The 21,007-nt window shown below is 38.5% G+C and overlaps 1 protein-coding gene across 9 annotated transcripts in view; it reads right to left on the bottom strand.

Moving 5' to 3' along the window:
• The window catches only part of ZDHHC20 (zinc finger DHHC-type palmitoyltransferase 20), a 78,155-nt gene that overhangs the window by 17,303 nt on the left and 39,845 nt on the right, over window positions 1-21,007 (bottom strand). For 8 of the 9 annotated variants that reach the window (XM_070409316.1, XM_070409317.1, XM_070409321.1 and 5 more), the window contains exons 7-9: window positions 20,598-20,718; window positions 8,090-8,125; window positions 6,597-6,729 (exon numbers count right to left, since the gene is read on the bottom strand). In XM_070409316.1, the coding sequence (XP_070265417.1) occupies window positions 6,597-6,729; window positions 8,090-8,125; window positions 20,598-20,718 (290 nt within the window). The remainder of the gene's footprint in view (window positions 1-6,596; window positions 6,730-8,089; window positions 8,126-20,597; window positions 20,719-21,007) is intronic. The other variant, XM_070409318.1, reaches the window with a different exon arrangement.

Genomic DNA, 21,007 nt, shown 5'->3' with positions numbered 1-21,007 from the left:
TAGATTTCACATATAACTGAGATCATGTGATACTTGTTTTTCTCTGACTGGCTCATTTCTCTTAGCATAATACTCTCCAGGTCCCTCCATGCTGTCTCAAAGGGTAACAGATCCTTCTTTTTAAATGCTGCATAGTATTCCATGCTGTAAATATACCACTGCTTTTAAAAAATATATATTTTATTGAGTTTTTTACAGAGAGGAAGGCAGAGGGATAGAGAGTTAGAAACATTGATGAGAGAGAAACATCCAATCAGCTGCCTCCTGCACTCCCTACTGGGTATGTGCCCACAACCAAGGTACATGCCCTTGACCGGAATCAAACCTGGGACCCTTGAGTCCGCAGACCGATGCTCTATCCCAGTGATGGCGAACCTATGACACGCGAACTCATTTTTTTGGTTGATTTTTCTTTGTTAAATGGCATTTAAATATATAAAATAAATATCAAAAATATGTTTTTGTTTTACTATGGTTGCAAATATCAAAAAATTTCTATATGTGACATGGCACCAGAGTTAAGTTAGGGTTTTTCAAAATGCTGACATGTGGAGCTCAAAAGGTTCGCCATCACTGCTCTATCCACTGAGCCAAACCAGTTAGGGGTACCACTTCTTTTTTATCTACTCAAATACTGATGGGCACTTGGGGCTGTTTCCAGATCTTAGCTATTGTAAATTGTGCTGCTATGGACATAGGGGTGCATACATTCTTTCTGATTGGTGTTTATGGTTTCTTAGGATATATTCCTAGAAGTGGGATCACTGGGTCAAATGGCAGTTCCTTATTTAATATTTTGAGGAAACTCCATACTGTTTTTCATAATGGCTGCACCAGTCTGCATCCCCACAGCAGTGTACTAGGGTTCCCTTTTCTCCACATCCTCACCAGCACTTGTCATTTGTTGATTTGTTGATGGTAGCCATTCTGACAGGTGTGAGGTGATACCTTATTGACATTTTAATTTGCCTCTCTGATGATCAATGACTTTGAGCATTTTTTCATATGTCTCATGCCCATCTATGTGTCCGCTTGGAGAAGTGTCTATTTAGGTCCTTTGCCCATTTTTTTGGGGGGATTGTTTGTCTTCCTTCTGTTAAGTTGTAAGAGTTCTTTATATATTTTGGATAGTAACCCTAAGTCAGATGTATCATTGCCAAGTATATTCTCTCACAGTGGGCTCCCTTTTGGTTTTGTCAATAACTTATTTTGCTATGCAGAAGTTATTTACTTTGGTGTCGTCCCATTTGTTTATTTTCTCCTTCGTTTCCTTGGCCCTAGGAGATGTATCTGTAAACATATGGCTACAAGAGATGTTTGAGATTTTGCTGCCTATGGTGTCTTCTAGGATTTTTATGGTTTCCTGACTTACATTTAAGTCTTTTAACCATTTTGAGTTTATTCTTGTGTATGGTGTAAGTGGGTGGTCTATTTTCATTTTTATACATGTATCTGTCCAAATTCCCCAACACCATTTATTAAAGAGACTATCTTGACTCCGTTGTATAATCGTGCCTTTGTCAAATATTAATTGAGTGTAATGGCTTGAGTCAATTTCTGGGGTCTCTGTTCTGTTCCGTTGAAGTATATGCCTATTCTTGTGCCAGTACCAGGCTGTTTTGATTATAGTGGCTTTGTAGTATAACTTGATATCTGGTATTGTGATTCATCCAACTTTGTTTTTCTTTCTCAAGACTGCTGTGGCTATTTGGGGTCTTTTTTGGTTCCATATAAACTTATGGAGTATTTGTTTTAGATCTGTGAAATATGCCATTAGTATTTTAATAGGATTGCATTGAATGTGTCGATTGCTTAGGGTAGTATAGACATTTTAATGATGTTAATATTACCAACCCATGAACATGATATATTCTTCCACCTTCCTCTATCTCTTTTTTCAATGTCCTGTAGTTTTCTGAGTACAAGTCTTTTACTTCCTTGGTTAAGTTTATTCCTAAGTATCTTAATTTTTTTGTTGCAATGGTAAATGGGATTGTTTATTTAGCTTCTCTTTCTGAGAATTCATTATTGGTATATAAAAAAGCCATCCATTTTTGGGTATTGATTTTGTATCCTGCTCCATTGCCAAATTCATTTATTAAATCTAGTAGTTTTTTGGTGGGGTCTTTAGGGCTTTCCACATACAAATCATGTTATCAGAAAATAATGAGAGTTTTAATTCCTCATTTCCAATTGGGATGCCTTTTATTTCTTCTTGTCTAATTGCTGTATCTAGAACTTACAGTACTATGTTGAATAAAAGTGGTGAAAGTGGACATTTTTGTCTTGTTCCTGTTCTTAGGGGAATGGTTTTAGTTTTTGCCCATTGCATATGTTGATGGCTGTAGGTTTGTCATATATGGCATTTAATATGTTGTGATATGATTTTATTAAAAATAGTTTTTGGATTTTGTCAAATGCCATTTCTACATCTATGGATATGATCGTGTAATTTTTGTCTTTCCATTTGTTTATGTGATTTATCATGTTTATTGATTTGCAAATATTGTACCAGTTCTATATATGTCCTGGAATAAATCCCAAGTAGTCATGGTGCATGACCTTTTAAATATATTGCTGGATTCGATTTGCTAATATTTTGTTGAGGATTTTAGCATCTGTGTTCATCAGGGGTATTGGCCTGTAATCCTCTTTCTCTGTAGTGTCTTTATCTGGTTTTGGAATTAGGATAATGCTGGCTTCAATAAAAAACTTGGAAGTGTTCCTTCCTCTTGGATTTTGGGAATAGTTTGAGTATAGGTGTTAGTTTTTTCTTTGAATGTTTAGTAAAATTCTCCTGTGAAGCCATCTGGACCAGGGCTTTTGTTTGCTGGGAGTTATTATTATTATTATTATTAATTATTATTATTATTATTATTATTGCTTCTATTTCCTCAGTTGTTACTGGCCTATTTAGGTTTTCTGATTCAGTTTTGGGAGACTGTAGTTCTTTTGGAATTTGTCCATTTCATCCACGTTGTCCAGCTTGTTGGCATATAGTTGTTCATAGTATATTCTTACCATCTTTGTATTTCTATGCTGTCAGTGGTTACTTCTCTGCTTTCATTTTGATTTCATTTATTTGGGTCCTCTCTCTGTTTCTTGATGAATCTGGCTAATGGCTCATCAATCTTTTTTATCATTTCAAAGAACCAGCTCTTGTTTTCATTGACTTTTTAAAAATATATTTTATTGATTTTTTTACAGAGAGGAAGGGAGAGGGATAGAGAGTTAGAAACATCAATGAGAGAGAAACATCAACTAGCTGCCTCCTGCACACTCCCTACTGGGGATGTGCCCGCAACCAAGGTACATGCCCTTGACTGGAATTGAACCTGGGACCTTTCAGTCCGCAGGCTGACGCTCTATACACTGAGCCAAACCGGTTAGGGCTTCATTGACTTTTTATATTGCTTTTTTAGTCTCTATGTTCTTTATTTCTGCTCTGATCTTTATTATTTCCTTCCTTCTACTTACTCTGGGCTTTTCTTGTCGTAATCTTTATAATTCTTTAAGTTTTAGGGTTAAATAATTTATTATTAATTTTTGTGTGTTTTTTTTTTTTTTTTTAGGTAGGACTGTAGTGCTATGAACTTCCCTCTAAGGACTGCTTTTGCTATGTCCCATAGATTGTGGGTTGTTGTGTGTTCATTTTCATTGGTTTCTAGTAAGTTTTTAATTTTATTCTTGATCTCATTGGTAACCCATTCATTATCTAATAACATGCTATTCAGCCTCCAGGTGTTTGAGTGTTGTTACTATAGTTGATTTCTAATTCCAATCCATTGTGATCTGAGAAAATGCTTGATATGATTTCATTCTTCCTGAACTTGTATAGACTTGTTTTGTGTCCTAACATGTGGTCTATCTCTGTGAATAACCCATGTGCACTTGAGAAGAATGTATATTCTGTAGCTTTAGGATGAAATGTTCTATAAATGTCAATTAAATCCATCTGATCGAGTGTGTCATTTACAGTCCCTGTTTTCTTGTAAATTTTATTGTCTGGAAAAGCTGTCCAGTGAAGTAAGCAGAGTGTTAAAGTCCCCTACTATGAATGTATTCCTGTCAATCTCTCCCTTAAAGTCCTCTAGAAGTCTTTTTTTTTATATTTAGGTACTCCTATATTGGGTGCATATATGTTTACCAGGGTTATATCCTGTTGTTGGATCAATATCTTTAATATTATATAATAAATTTATTAATATTTTATTAATATTATATATTAAACCTTTGTTGTCTCTTGTGATGGCCTTCAATTTGAAGTTTATTTTGTCAGATATGAGTATTTCTACCCCAGGTATTTTTTTAGTTTCCATTTGCATGGAAAAATTTTTCCCATCCCTTCACTCTCAGTTTGTATCTTTTGTTCTGAGATGGGTCTCTTGTAGGCAGCATATAATTGGGTCATGTTTTTGTATCCATTCAGTAACCTTATGTCTTTTGATTGGAGCATTTAATCCATTTACATTTAAGGATATTATTGATAGGAACTTATTTATTGCCATTTTAATTCCGTATACCTAGTTTTCTCTTTCCCTCTATTTCTGCTCATTACAGCAGTCCCTTTAACATTTCTTATAGTGCTGGTTTGGTGGTGATAAACTCCTTTAGCCTTTTTTTTTGGTCATGGAAACTCTTTATCTCATCATCTATTTTGAATGATAGCCTTGCTGAATATAGTAATCTTAGTTTTAGATCCTTGCTTATCATTACCTTGAATACTTCATGCCACTCCATTCTGGCCTGCAGAATTTCTGAAATATTATCTGACAGCCTTATGGGAGCTCCTTTGTAGGTAACAAATTGCTTTTCTCTTGTTGTCTCTAAGATTCTCTCTCTTTTATTTTTGGAATTTTAATTATGATGTGTCTGGATGTGGGCCTATTTGAGTTCTTCTTCTTTGGGACTCTCTGGGCCTCCTGAACTTGTGTTCCTTTTTCCTTCACCAGGTTAGGGATGTTTTCTGCCCTTATTTCTTCCTACACATTCTCTATGCCTTGCTCACTCTCTTCTTCTGGCACACCTATGATGCAAATATTATTCAATTTCATGTTGTCCCACAGCTCCCTTAAGCTGTCCTCCAGTTTTGTAATTGTTTTTTCTTTTTGGTTCTCTGTGTGATTTTTTTCTACCCTATCTACTAATTCACTGATCCGATGCTCTGCTTCCCCTATTCTGTTGTGTATTCCTTCCTCTGTGTTCTTTATTAATTCTGTCATTCTTCAGAGTTACTATATCTTTTCACATGTTGTTGAGCATCTTTACCATCATTATTCTGAACTCTGTATCAGATAAATTTATCTCCAATTTATTTAGCTCTTCTTCTGGAGAAATCTCTTGTTCTTTCATCTGGGGGGTGTTTGTCTCCTCATTATGGCTGCCTGTTTGGGTTTGTGACTATGTACTAGGTAGATCTGCTACACCACCCAATCTCAAGTGTAGGACAGTGTCAAATGCTGTTTCTGATTAATTAGATTGGGCAAAGACTCAAGGCCTCCAGACACTGCTGCTCTCTGCGGACTGATGGGATTTACTCTTGAGTAGCCCTCAGATCATCAATCATCGACAGGTGCAGTGCTAGGTTTGCCAACAGGATGGGGCAACTGCTTCTGCCTGGAGGCTAATTGTTATTCTCAATCTCTTAATGGGCCTCAAAAACTCCACACGGTGGGCCAGGGGTTTTCCAGTAGGGTGGGTCAACTGTCTTCTCCCCCAGACAAAAATTGCCTGGATAGCCAAAGTCTACCTGACAAAGATGACCTCCACAGGGTGAGGGAATGAATCAGCACAGGAAACCAGGGTATCTGCCTTCTGAGCTCTAAGTCCAGAACCCCCAACCCTGGCTTCTAGTCACATAGCTCCAGTCCACTCTGCCTTCCCTGTGCTGGAGCTCAAGGTGAGTGGCTGCACACAAAATTTTGTGTGTTGGCCCTTTAAGAGGGTGCCTGCATTTCTAGCTGTCTTTCCCCGGCAGACAGCAAATCTGCTGTTTTTTACAGCCAGATGTTATGTGGGCACATTTCTCAGTTCTGTTGCTCTCTGCTGGAGGACCCAGCTTGGGGATTAGACCCCAGATTTCTCAGTGGCAACCACCCACAGCTAAGCTCTCTCTCCAGAACTTCAGCTGCTATCTGTGGGAGCCCAGCCAGCCTTTTTGCACCTCTCTCCTTCCTACCAGTCTCTATGTGGTCTTCCACTTTTCATCCTTGGTTATCAGAGTTCTCTCAAGCTAGTCTTTAGTTGATTATTCAGGATTTTTTTTTGTATTTTAGTTGTAATTCCAGTTTGGTCCTGGGGACATGTTGGTGTAGTATCCACTTACTCCACCACCATTTTTAATCTCCCAGAAAGTAGCTTGTATTAAAATATGTCTTGTTCTCTACTTTTATATACAATGAGCTACTGAAAAAATATATAAAAGTCAATCTAACTTCTTCAACCTTTACATTACATATACCCATTGTTCCTGTCCAGTCACGGTGAATTTTCACATATAATTATTTTACACTTCTTTATCATCTATTGTCCTCTAGATTTCATATTCACTTACGGTCATTTCTCTAAATCATTATGATTAATTTTGACCTACTTACCTATTGTTGTTCTATTTTTTCCAACTAGCCAGCAGTGATAGCTGAAAAGTGATAGGACACTGATGAAGAACATTGTAGACACGAAGAAAAGAAAAAGTACGTGGAATTTGGCACGTGTATCTGTGAGTTCATTCTGAGAAAAGAGAAAAGAAGTGTTAATTTTGAAGATAGTCAACTTCTAGCATGTACTCTTATGTGGTTTTACTAAAAATGGTTAAATCAATAAAAATTTGCCAGATATGAAGAGTAACAAATTAGATATGTCCAAAAATAATATTTTGAAAGCAGAAAATTGGTATTATCAAAGGAGCTTACTTACATAAAATCAGCGCTATCTAAAAAATTGCTTTTAAACATTAAAAAAATTGCGATACTTTCAGTAATAAAAAAAGATGGATTCTTTAATCAACATTTTTATTTTGTACTTTCTGCATAAGTGAAAGAAAACCTTCCCCCCAACATCCAGGAAGTAGGACAGTTTTCACATCAATGCTAAATTATCTGCTAATGTTAATCATATATAATGATTACCAGAAATTAATTGTGATATATTTATTTTTGTACTTTTCTAATCTCTATTCTTGGAATACCAATACGAATATGCCCATCCTCTCAGCTGTTTCCATTCCTATCTTTTTAAGCCTTGCTCCATTCCTACAGAGCCTTTTTTGGTAATTAGCAATTTTGGTAAATGAATTTAAATTTAACACAAATTATGAGTGAAAGAAAACAGTTTGTTGGTTACCCATTCTTATGACTATGTTCATTTTAACAGAAGCAAAGTCTTAACTCAGAAGAAATTAGTATCTATTGATAGGATAAGGAGGAATCTATAATCATGAAAGCTACTACAACACAAGGTGGTGCTACTTGACTTAAACACTGTTTACAGGCTAAAAGAAAGGTCTTTAGTATTACATAACTCTATTGTTCATCTTCTCTTCTCCTCAATAGTAACCACAATACCTTGAATTTTTATTAATTTTAGAGAGAGGAAGGGAGAGAGAGAAAAGAGAATGAAATATTGATCGATTGCCTCTTGCACATGCTCCAACCAGAGATAGAACCTGCAACCTGGGTATGTGCTCTGACCGAGAATCGAACCTGCCACCTTTTGGTGTACAGGGCGACAATCCAATCAACTGAGCCACACCGGCTAGGGCAACCACAATACCTTTTAAACATCTAGTGGCTCTGGCTGGGTAGCTCAGTTGGTTAGAGCATCCATCTCAATATGCCAAGGTTGTGGGTTTGATCCCTGGTCAGGGCACGTACAAGAAGCAACCAATTAATACCTAAATAAGTGGAACAACAAATCGATGTCTCTTTCCCCTTCCTCTCTTTAAAATCAATAAATAAAAATTTTTTAAAAATCAAGTGATTCTCCTATCTCCCTTCTTGTGAAGCAAATGAATATTATATATTTATGTGTATATTCACTACAAACATCACAAAGGAGATGACAAAAATGTCATGGCAGTAATGTGTTTTACCTTTGGACAACTCTGTGTAGACTTCCTGCGGCAAAGCTTGTACAAATAGAGACAATGTATTAAGAAACCAATTTTTAAACAACATTTTTCTGAACACTACCGTTATATTTTTGTTCTGAAAGAACACTAAGATGTTGCTCTCTAAAAATCATTGACATTTTCTCAAAAAACACAAAACAAACAAGAACATTTAGCTCTTCAAGCACATTTCAGGTATACTTTAAATACACACTTTTCCATTGTGTTTAAAACAGATATTTAAGATATAATAAAATTAAAAAATTTTAGCAAATAGTCCAGCCGGTGTGACTCAGTGGTTCAGTGTTGACCTATGAACCAGGAGGTCACAGTTTGAGGTTTGGGGCTCGATCCCAGTGTGTGGCATGCAGAGGCAGCTGATCAATGGTTCTCTCATCATTGATCTTTCTCTCTTTCTTTCCCTCTCACTTCCTCTCTCTGAAATCAAGTAGCTTTAAAAAAAAAAACTAATTAGCAGTTTCTAGATCCAGATGGGACAATTTCTTATCCCCTTCATTGTTATTGCAATAGCCTTTTAAAAGGTTGTTGCTTGCCCCTTTCTGTTTTAGTGTCAACACAGCAATCAGTGATCCTTCACATCACAGCTGTTCGCATTTCACTGAGTAGAAGCCGTGGTCCTTACTACACTTTCCAAGGCTCTTTATTTTGGGGGCCCATATCAGGGACTTCCCACTAGTCTCACTCTTGCTCACCCCCTCAGCTACACCAGATTACTTTCTCCTGCTCAAACATGGCTGGAACACTCCTAATTTCAGATCTTTTCCTCTGTTTGAAATTCTGTACTCTCAGATATCCCCAAACTCTCTTTAAGTCTCTGCTCAAATATTATTTCTTACTTAGGTCTATCCTGATCACTTTTCTTTTCCTTAGTTGAGATATAACCGACACAACATTTTATTAGTGTCAGGTGCACAGCATAATGATTTGATATTTGTATGTACTGTGAAATATCACCACAGTAAGTCTAGTTAACATCCATCACCTCACATGGTTATAATTTTTTTGTGATGAGAACTTTTAAGATATACTGTTATCAACTTATTAACTGTAATCACCATAGTGAACATTACATCTCCAGGATCTATTTTATTTTTACTATGTCCACCCACTTCACCCATTCCCCACTCCCTACTTCTGTCAACCACCAATCTCTAGATCTATTAGCTGGTGTGTTTTTTTATGTTTACATATAAGTGAGATCATAATTACTTATCTTTGACTAATTACATTTACAAAAATGCCTTCAAGTACCATCCATGTTGTCCCAACTGGCAGAATTTCCTTCTTTTTTATGGCTGAATAATATCCCACTGTATAAAGATACCACATCTTCTTCTTTATCCATTCATCTGTTGATGGACACTTAGGTTGTTTCCATGTCTTCACTAATGTAAATAATGCTGCTATGAACATGGAGTTTACAGATATCTCTCTGAGATAATTACTTTTGTTTCTTTTGACTATATTTCCAGAAGTGGAATTGTTCGATCATATGGTAGTTTTCTTTTTTAATGAACTCATTGAGGTCACATTGGTTAATAAAATTATATAGGTTTCAAGTGCACAGTTCTACAACATATCATCTGTATATTGTATTGTGTGTTTACCACCCTAAGTCAAGTTTCCTTCCATCACCATTATCCCCCCTTTACCCTCTTCTACCTCCTCCACCCTCTTTCATCTGCCTATCAAATTTTAAGACTGTTTATTTCTGTGGAAAAATGCCATTGAAATTTTGATAGGAATTGAATTGAATCTGTAAATTATTTTTGGTAGTCTGAACATTTAAAAAAAAATCTCTATTGTTGAAAGTATTACATATGTCCTCCTTTTCCCCCAGTGACCACTTCTAGGTAGTCTGAACCTTTTAACAATTTTTATTTTTCCTATCCATGCACACAGTCTATTTTTCCATTTATTTGTGTCGTCTTCAAATGCTATCATCAATGTCTGTTTTCAGTATAACAGGTCTTTCACCTCCTTAAATTTATTCCTAGGTATTTTATTCTTTGTGGTATGATTGTAAATGGGAATGCTTTCTCTTTCTGATTATTAGTGTAGCAAAATGCAACTGATTTTTCTGTACTGATTTTTATATCGTACAATTTTACTGAATTTGTTAATTCTAAGTTTTTTGATGGACTTTTTAGGGTTTTCTATAAATAATGTCATCTACAAATAGACACAGTTTTACTTCTTCCTTTCCAATATCAAAGTCTTGATTTCTTTTTTTTTAAGTAGTTTAGTAACTTTTAAAAAAGTATATTTATTTCAGAGAGGAAAGGAGAGGGAGAGAGTAGAAACATCGATGAGTGGCTGCCTCCCACTCGAACCTCACTGGGGATCAAGGCCACAACCCAGGCATGTGCCCTGACTGAGAATGGAACCATGACCTCCCAGTTCATAGGTCAATGTTGAACCACCTAGCCACACTGGCTGGGCAATGTCTTTATCTTGCCCAATAGCTCTGGGTAGGACTTCCAATATTATGTTGAATAAACAAGTGAGCATCATTGTCTTGTTCATTATCTTAGAGGAACAGCACTCATCCTTTCACAGTTGATGTTAGCTGTGCACTTATATATTTATACTAGAGGCCCGGTGCACGAAATTCGTGCAGGGGGGGGGGGGGGGCTCAGCCCCGCCTGCACCCTCTGCAATTCGGGACCCCTACAACTTTGTCTTATCTAGCTAACCTCCTCACATTTAAAAAAATTAACTGAAATACTACCTACTCTAGGAAATCCTCTTTGAACGAATCTCTTTACAATCTGTATTAAGTATTTTCATATTATATCATTCTTTTTCTTTAATAGGAACTTAGAGTAGATGCAATGTGCTTCTCATTCTTTTTTTTTTTTTTTTTTTTAAATTAAATCTTTATTGTTCAGATTATTACATTTGTTCCTCTTTTTTCCCCCCATAACTCCCCGCCTTCCAGCTCCCACCCCACCCTCCACCCTCACTCCCCACCCACTGTGTTCATCCATAGGTGCATGATTTTTGTCCAGTGACTTCCCGCATCTCCCACACCCCTTTTCCCCCAAGAATAGTCAGTCTATTCCCTTTCTATGTCCCTGATTCTATTATAATCACCAGTTCATTCTGTACATCAGGTTATTTATTCACTTGATTCTTAGATTCATTTGTTGATAGATGCATGTTTGTTGTTCATAATTTGTATCTTTACCTTTTTCTTCTTCTTCCTCTTCTTAAAGGATACCTTTCAGCATTTCATATAATACTGGTTTGGCGGTGATGAACTCCTTTAGCTTTTCCTTATCTGTGAAGCTCTTTATCTGACCTTCAATTCTGAATGATAGCTTTGCTGGATAAAGTAATCTTGGTTGTAGGTTCTTGGTATTCAGCACTTTGAATATTTCTTGCCATTCCCTTCTGGCCTGCAAAGTTTCTGTTGAGAAATCAGCTGACAGTCGTATGGGTATTCCCTTGTAGGTAATTGAGCCTCTTTCTCTTGCTGCTTTTAAGATTTTCTCTTTGTCTTTTGCTCTTGGCATTTTAATGATGATGTGTCTTGGTGTGGTCCTCTTTGGATTCCTTTTGTTTGGGGTTCTCTGCGCTTCTTGGACCTGTAAGTCCATTTCTTTCTCCAGGTGGGGGAAGTTTTCTGCCATTATTTCTTGAAATAGGTTTTCAATATCTTGCTGTCTCTCATCTTCTGGCACTCCAATGACTCTGATATTAGACCGCTTAAAGCTGTCCCAGAGGCTCCTTACACTATCTTCACACTTTCGGATTCTTTTTTCATTTTGCTTTTCCAATTGGGTGTTTTTTGTCGAATCTTTGGTTTGATTATTGTACTCCTCTGGTCTGCTATTGGGTATAATATTCTTTATTTCAGTCCGTGTATGCTTACTTTCTAATTTCTTTATCGTAGCATCGAGGGTCTCATTAGTTTTCGTGAGGCTCTGCACAAATTTATGGCAAGCCCTCAAAATTGCGATTCTTAGCTCCATATCCTCCATTTCTGTCATGTTTCTTTGTCTCCGCATCTTTTATGCTTTCTTGGTGCACCCCCTTGTGGTCTCTGTGCGCAGTCTTGTTCTAGCCAAGCCTTAATTGTTGTAGTTAACACTAGAGGGATTTGACCCCCAGGCCGGCTGGCTATAGGAATCAGCTGTACGGAAAACGTCTGCCTTCTGGGGAGGTGCTAATCCAGCCTTTGCCTGAGGCGATCGGCAAATGGCTGTGCGCAGGCTTTGGGCGGGGCGGGATCAACAGGGCGGGCGGAGGGAGCGGTTATGGCCACGCTCAGTGCTCAGTCCCGTTCCCAGAGGCTCTGCTTCTCAGAACCCCGGCAGCCGCTGCAAACCTCGGAGAGAAAGCTGCCCTCAGGTTCCAACTGATGCCGGATAATCCCGCTTCTCCCGTTTGAGTCTGGGTCCCTAGAGACTCGCCCGGATCTGGAGCCCAGAGTCTGAGACTCACTCCCGACAGAAAACGACAACCGCGCCCTCAGCCACCAGCCCGCTTTGCGCGCGCACCTCGGTACCTTTGTATTTTCCACACTGCGCCGCCTCTGAGCCTCGATTTGCTGTTCTCTTTCCTTCTAGTTGTAGAGTCTCTCTTCAGCCAGCCTTCCTGTGGTTCTGGGTGATGTCCGTTCAGTCTTTTAGTTGTATTTTTGAAATGGTTGTTTGCGGCAGCGGTCTCCGGTGTTTACCTACGCCGCCATCTTGGTCCCCCTAGTCTTTTTTTTTTTCTGTGCTTCTCATTCTTGCATCTAAATTTTTTCTTCTTGCTCTTGCAATAGCAAAGCTTATCCAATTTACATTTGCCCTTCAAAGGCTTATATTTGGTTCAGTTTCTACTTGGCTCCCTGCTTTTTTTTTTTAAGCAATAAATTTGGGTTGTGATAGTAAGCCTCACTTGTAATCAAGCGTGTAGGACTCATTATCTGAATATTTCTATAATACCTATCACTTTAGCATACCAGAGATTGTGTTCATTTATAGAAAATAACAATAAGTGTCACCTGATCATTTGCTCTTCTAGTAATATTTTACAGCAAGATGTATTATTCTAGTAATTTAACTATTACAAAACAGGCATGCAGAAATAAATCACATTGAACAATAAAGAATGATTCAAATTATCAAAGCATAGTACACTTAGGGCAGCGGTTCTCAACCTGTGGGTCGTGACCATCGGAAAACAACTATAGCATATCAGATATTTACATTACGATTCATAACAGTAGCAAAATTACAGTTATGAAGTAGCAACAAAAACAATTTTATGGTTGGGGGTCACCACAACATGAGGAACTGTATTAAAGGGTCGTAGCATTAGGAAGGTTGAGAACCACTGACTTAGGGCCTCCCTTGTCCTGTGCCTCAGATATCATAGCATATTACATAGTTCACATGGAACTCAGTTTCCTTTAAAAAGGGAAGGGATCCCATACTCACGAAGCACCTACTTCCACACATGTTTTTTATTTAATTCACAGCACATACTCTTTGTACTAATTGTTGGAAAATCATCCTAGCAATTGCCTCTTCCTCTCTGTATTGTTGCTTTACATTCTGATGTCATTACTGCGCTTTTATCATCCACTCGCTCTAATAAGATTGTGAATTACTTAAGGGCAGAGATCATGACTTGAGCTTGTGTGTTCCCTGTCATGGTGCCTAGATAAATACTCAAATGCCATCCAGTCCAAATGACTGTGATGAGAGAGGCCCACCATTGCTGGAGACCTCTGATTTTTATTTAAGGGGCCTCACTTGTTCTGTGCCTTTATAGAGGGGTGAGTAGTGGCTGAGGGAATTTGAGGAAACCCAGAAAGAATTCTCCTCTTAAAAGATTCTGCTAAGCTGGCACCTGGGACCACCGGGCATTTGTTCAATTAAAACCTGGACACACAGCAATAACAGAGGCACTGGTCTCCTACTGCTAATGCCTAGGGATCAAACCCCAGCCTGCAGGAACTCACCCTGGCAGTCAGGACCCGGTGCTGGTTGGACCTGGGCTGGTGCTCCTAACTCTAGGGAAAGAGAGACTTCCCATGGCTGCAGGCTAGAGGCCCCCGACTCTGTGCCACCCACCGGAACAGGTCCATAGTGCAGGCTGGTCAGCAGAAGGGCTTCTTCACCTGGGATCACAGGGAGGCGTGGCCTGTTCTATTCGCCCAGTGATCTTTCGCAGGGAGGCCTGTTCTGTTCACCCTGTGATCGTTCGCGGGGAGGCCTGTTCTATTTGCCCTGCCAGCCATGCGGGAGGCCTCTTCTGTTTGCCCTGGGAGCGATCACGGGGAGGACTGTTCTGTTCGCCCAGTGATCGTTAGCAGGGAGGACTGTTCTGTTCACATGATCCATGTGGGGAGGCCTGGCCTGGCCTGTTTGACCCCGGTGATGGATGCTGAGCTGGGGGGGGACTCAGGCTGCCGCTTGGCGCCTGTGCAGGCGAAAGCGGCCACAGGGTGGGAACATCCGCTTGGCGCTTTCGCCCCTAGGCTCGGAGTGGCGGGGGACTTCTGGGACCCCAGCTGCTCAGGACCTATGGGCAGGCCTACAGGCTAGGAGCGGCCTGGGTCCCGAGGATGTTCCCAGGACCCAGGCCGCTGGGTGCCTGCATATGCAAATTAACCGCCATCTTGGCTGGCAGTTAATTTGCATATCGCCCCGATTAGCCAATGGGAAGGGTAGCGGTCGTACGCTAATTACCATGTTTCTCTTTTATTAGATTAGATATATAAATATAGCCTTTATTATGGTGCGGTATGTTCCCTCTATACCCACTTTGTTGAGTTTTGTATACAGAGTTGAATGTTAACAAATGTCTTTTTCTGAATCTATTAAGATGAACATGATTTTTATCCTTCATTGTGTTAATGTGGTGTATCACATTGATGAATTTGTAGATGGTGAAGCATCCCTGGAATAAATCCCACTTGATCATGGTGTATGATTCTTTTAAAGCATTACTGAATGCAGTTTGCTAATATTCTGTGGAAGGATTTTTGTATCTATGTTCACCAAGGATTTTAGTATGTAATTTTTTCTTGTAGTGACCTTGTCTGGTTTCTGTGTCAGAGTAGTGCTAGCCTCATAAAGTGAGTTTGGAACTATTCCCTCTTCTTCCATTTATTGGAAAAGTTTAAGGCAGGAGTTAGTTCTTTAAATATTTGGTGAAATTTATCAGTGAAGCCATCTAGTCCTGAACTTTTCTTTGGGGGGGGGGGGGGGGGTTGATGACTGATTCAATCTCCTTATTAGTAATTAGTCTGTGCAGATTTTCTATTTCATCATAATTCAGTGTTGAAAGGTTGTATGGTTCGAAGAACTTATCCATTTCTTCTAGGTTGTTTAATACTTGGCATATAATTGTTAATAATAGCTTCTTATAATCCTCTGTATTTCTGTGGTATCAGTTGTAATGTCTCCTCTTTCATTTTTTAATTTTGAGTCCTGTCTTATTCTTGGTGAGTCTAGGTAACGGTTTATTTTTGTTTCTCTTTACAAAAACCAGCTCTGGTTTTCACTAATCTTTTCTATTTTCTTTTTAAGTCTATTTCATTGATTTCTGATCTATTTTTTTAAATTTGTAGACGTTAGTTGAATTTTTTGTTTATTGTTGAAAGTATTACATATGTCCCTTTTCCTCCCATAGACCCCTTCCAACTCGCCCCCGCCCCCTGCCTTCACCACCCTATTGTCTATGACAATGGGTTATGCATATATGCATACAAGTTCTTTCGTTGATCACCTCCCACCCATCCATACTCACCCTCACCTGCCTTCCCTCTGAGATTACCCACTCTGTTCCATATCTCTGGAACCACTCCATTCACGAGTTTGTTAATTAGATTCCACATGAGTGAGTTCATGTGTTACTTATCTTTTTCTGACTGGCTTACTTCATTTAGCGTAACACTCTCAAGGTCCCTCCATGTTCTCTCAAAGGGTAACAGATCCTTCTATTTTTACTGCTGCATAGTATTCCACGCTGTAAATGTACCACAGTTTCTTTATCCACTCATCTACTGATGCACACTTGGGCCGTTTCCAGATCTTAGCTATTGTAAATTGTGCTGCTATGAATATAGGGATGCATACTTTCTTTCTAATTGGTGTTTCCGGTTTCTTAGGATATATTCCTAGAAGTGGGATCACTGGGTCAAATAGCAGTTCCTTATTTAATTTTTTGAGGAAACTCCATACTGTTTTTCATAATGGCTGCACCAGTCTGCATTCCCACCAGCTGTACTAGGGTTCCCTTTTCTCCACATCCTCATCAGTGCTTGTCATTTGTTGATGGTAGCTGTTCTGACAGGTGTGAGATAATACCTCATTGGTCCTGGGAACGTGTCTGTGTAGCATCCACTTACTCCACCACCATTTTTAATCTCCCTGGTAGCTGAATTCTGAATGAACCCTGATCTGATTTTTGTTATTTCCTTCTTCCTGCTGACTTTGGCTTCATTTGTTCTTCGTTTCCTAGTTCTTGAGTTTTGAAGTTGCATTGAGATCTTTCTTAATTCTTAATGTAGGTGCATTTCACTATGAACTTCCCTCTATGAATTGCTTTTGCTGCATTCTGTAAGTTTTGGTGTGTTTTACTTCCATTTTCATTTGTCCCAAGGTATTTTTTAATATCTTCTTTGATCCACTGGTTGTTCAGTACCATTTAATGTACACTTATGTGTGAATTTCCCAGTTGTCTTCTTGTAAATGACTTCTAGTTTTATACCATTGTGGTTGGAAAAGATACTTTGTATGATTTCAATCTTCTTAAATTTATTAAGACTTGTTTTTTTGACTAAAAAAGATCTATTGTTTAGATCTTTGAGAATGTTCCATGTGTGCTTAAGAAGAATGTGTATTCTGTGGTTTTTTGATGGAGTGTTCACTACATGTTTGTTGAGTACATATGGACTAATGTATCATTTGAGGTAGATGTTTCTTTTTTTTAAACACATTTTTTATTTTTATTTATTTATTTTTAATATATTTTTATTGATTTGAGAGAGGGGGAGGGAGGGAGGGAGAGAGAGAGAGAGACATCAATGCTGAGAATCATTGATTGGCTGCCTTCTGCATGCCCCCTACTGGGGATGGAGCCTGCAACCCAGGCATGTGCCCTTGACTGGAATCAAACCCGGGACCCTTCAGTCTGCAGGCTGACGCTCTATCCACTGAGCCAAATCAGCTAGGGTGAGGTAGATGTTTCTTTATTGACTTTTTGTTTGGATGATCTATCCACTGATTAAAGTGGGGTATTAAAGTCCCCTGCTATTATTGTATTGCTGTCTGTATCTCCTTTTTAAAAATATTTTTTAAATTTATTTCAGAGAGAGGAAGGGAGAGGGAGAGAGGAGATAGAAATATCAATGATGAGAGAAAATCATCGATTGGCTGCCTCCTGCCTGCAACACAGGCATGTGCCCTGACTGGGAATGGAACTGTGACCTCCTGGTTCATAGGTCAACACTCAATCACTGCACAACACCAGCCGGGCTATATCTCCTTTTAAGTCTGTTAATATAATATTTGCTTTATATATTTAGGTGTTCCTGTGTTGTGTGCATAAATGTTCTTCTCTCAGATATCCACTAACTTAATGTCTTTCCTCAAAACTTCTTACTGAGGTCTACCTGATCACTCTCTTTAATGCTGCAAACTGCACCTATCCTACCCACTCTCATACACTTGCCAAATCCCTTACCCTAGTTTTATTTTCTTCACAGCATTTACTTTCTAATATATAATTTACTTATTTATTATGTTTATTATTTGATTCCTTTTTCCAAAGACATTACTCTTTGTTTTGTTCACTGATATATCCCAAGTGCCTAGAATACTGCCTGGCACATTATAGGTGGTAAGTAAATATTTGTTGAACAAATGAAGAAAAAGGTAGATTTAAGTTTACTAGACTTTCTTAACATGATTAACCTAAAAAAGTTAATATTCCTTAATTAATAAATCATTACATGAAAACAGTGCTGAAGTTTCTGATAAAGAAATGAGAAATTCTATAATTTGGACTTCATTCATCTGGCACTGAATCCTTTTCCTTTAAATAGGGCCATTGAGTATGGTTAAGTAGGTTGTAAACTGAACAAAGATACCAAGGTAGGGAAACAATAGAGGCCAAAATTCATTAGGCTAAGACCACATAGATATGGGGTGCTCTTTTCTAACATGCTCAAAGGCAATATCAGCATCCCCTGGTTTTAAATACCCAAATTTTAAACATCTAGTGATGTTTTAAATAAAATCCTTCCAAAATGTATTAGGTATTTCATGAAAAAATAACTGTGTTTTATGACTTGAGCCTTTAATTATGTTCTTCCCAACTATGATTATGAATAGCAAGTCATAGTGGTAAGTATCTGTATGTTGGAATAGACAGATGTCAGTTAAAATTCTGGCTTCCAATACTATTAAATATGTGACCTTGGGTAGTTATCTAACTTCTCTATCCTCATTTTCCAACTCTGAAAATTGGAATAATAATAATAGCCCCTCTGCATTAAGTATACTTTCTTATTTTCTATGTTCTTGATGCTCTGATATCTTGGGCCTTGCTGACTGGGAAGAAACTGCCACTCCCAGGGCTATCTAATTCTTAAGAGATAGCAAGGAATGTGTCTCTCATGTACAAACCAACCAGTTAGAGCCCAAATTCCAAACCACCCCCTCTGCCTGACTCTTACACTCTAGGATGCAATATTCCCCTGCCCTAGAGTTAAGTATCAGACAACCAGGAACAGCCTGTATGCCCAGAGAGTACTGAATTATTCAAACTGGTTAATTATAAATCCCTGTGCCCTACAATGCCCTGCCTTTCCTGCAGAAACCACAATAAAGGCTCTGGGCTTGCCCCTTCTGCTTACTGCATGACCCCAGTGCTTCCCTGTGTGGCTCTGTGTGGTATAGCACGGTATGGCATGCCTTCGCCCTTGGGAACTGTGAGTGACAAACTATCCTTTCAATGGCAATCACCTCCTTATCTGTTGGCTTCACCATACCTGAATAATAACAAAACCTGTATTTTAAAACACCTTCAGAGGGTTTTTAGGAATAAATTCCTAAAGTACTTTTTTTTTAATCCTCACTTGAGGATATTTTTTCCATTGCTTTTCAGAGTGGAAGGGAAGGAGGGGAAAGAGGGGGGGAGAGAGAAACATCAACTGACTGGTTGCCTCCTGCAAGCAGCCCGACAGGGGTCGGGGATCGAACTGCAACCCAAGTACATACCCTTGACCGGGAATCGAACCCATGACCCTTTGGTGCGTGGGCCAACATTCTAACCACTGAGTAACACAGGCCAGGGCCAAAAGTACTTTTCAACCACAACAACCCCCCTTTCAAAATCAAAGAATTAAATGTGAAAACACAAACAAAAATTCCAGAAGAAATTTATAGCAAACAAACTAAAGCAAGGAATCATAAATACAAAATACTGCTTTTAAATTTAAAAAACCCTTAAAATTGGAAGTCATTAAAAAAGTACTGCTTTAGCCCTGACCGGTTTGGCTCAGTGAATAGAGCATCGGCCTGAAAACTGAAGGGTCCCAGGTTCGATTCCTGTCAAGGGCATGCACCTTGGTTGCAGGCACAGCCCCAGTGGGGGGTGTGCAGAAGGCAGCTGATCGATGTTTCTCTCTCATCGATGTTTCTAGCTCTCTGTCCCTCTACCTTCCTCTCTGTAAAAAATCAATAAAATATATATATTTTAAAAAGTACTGCTTTAAAATATAAAACTTTGATTTGATAAAAATAAAGCAGGGTTATCCTATATAATAAAAGCCTAATATGCAAATCGACCAAATGGCAGAATGACCGGTGGAACGACCAGTTGCTATGACGCGCACTGACCACCAGGGGGCAGACGCTCAACGCAGAAGCTACCCCGAGTTTGCAGGCCCCAGGCTAGCCAAGGTGGGTGCCAGGGGGGTCCCCTGATCGCCCCGCTGGTCACCCCACAGATTGGCCCTGATCGCTGGCCAGGCCTAGGGACCCTACCCATGCACAAATTTCATGCATCGGGCCTCTAGTAAGATATAAAATGAAAATGTGGAAAAAACATTTGCAACTCATGATAGAAAAAGGATTAATGTCTATACAGATATGACAGAGATTAGTGATTATATAGGCTTGAGAATATCAGTTTTATTACTATAAAACTTCAGTAAGTCTCATCAACTCAAATAAAAGCAATTACTTCCCTAAAATTGTTATGTCCACTATTAAGAGTGTGGCTGAAAACAGTTTGGATCACTAAAAAGAAGCTCACTATATCCTGTTTAGTATTCATTTACTTAAAATAAACATGTATACATGTAGGAAAATATTACCCTGTTTGCCCTCTGATCCGTTATAAATTCAAACTAGTAAAATTAAAATAAAGTATATCTACTTGTAATAAAGAATAAATTATTTATGAATAAAGCATTTTAAAAAGTCTTAAACATGTTTTCGGATAAAAAAAGACTTACCGTCCAAAATTTTATAAAGTACTGTAAAACTGTTGTAGCCACGAACAGGCAATATAATAGGGAATACAATAAAAACAGCAGGAAGAATTTGTAATTAGAAAATCCCACACAGTTATTCACCCTAGAAGAATAAAGAAGGTCACACTGTAAAAATAAGACAAATCATAAACTCACAGAAAAAAAAACTAGAATGTTTGCCAGGGGCTGAGGGAGGGGAAATGAGAAGCTGTTTAATGGGTACATTTTCAGTTTTGCAAGATCAAAAAGTTCTGAAGACTGGTTGCACAATATGAACATACTTCACAATACTAAACTGAACTTAGAAATGGTTAAGATGGTAAAATGTATGTTTTTTTTAAATCATAATAATAAACAAGACATTTCAAAAAAACTTAATCATTATTATCAGG

The sequence above is a fragment of the Myotis yumanensis genome, unplaced genomic scaffold, assembly GCF_028538775.1.
Source record: "Myotis yumanensis isolate MYYU_CA2020_CCGP unplaced genomic scaffold, mMyoYum1.0.hap1 SCAF_3, whole genome shotgun sequence".
Lineage (NCBI taxonomy): Eukaryota > Metazoa > Chordata > Mammalia > Chiroptera > Vespertilionidae > Myotis > Myotis yumanensis.
Note: the sequence above shows the minus strand (reverse complement) of the source record. Positions and strands in the feature narration are given on the sequence as shown.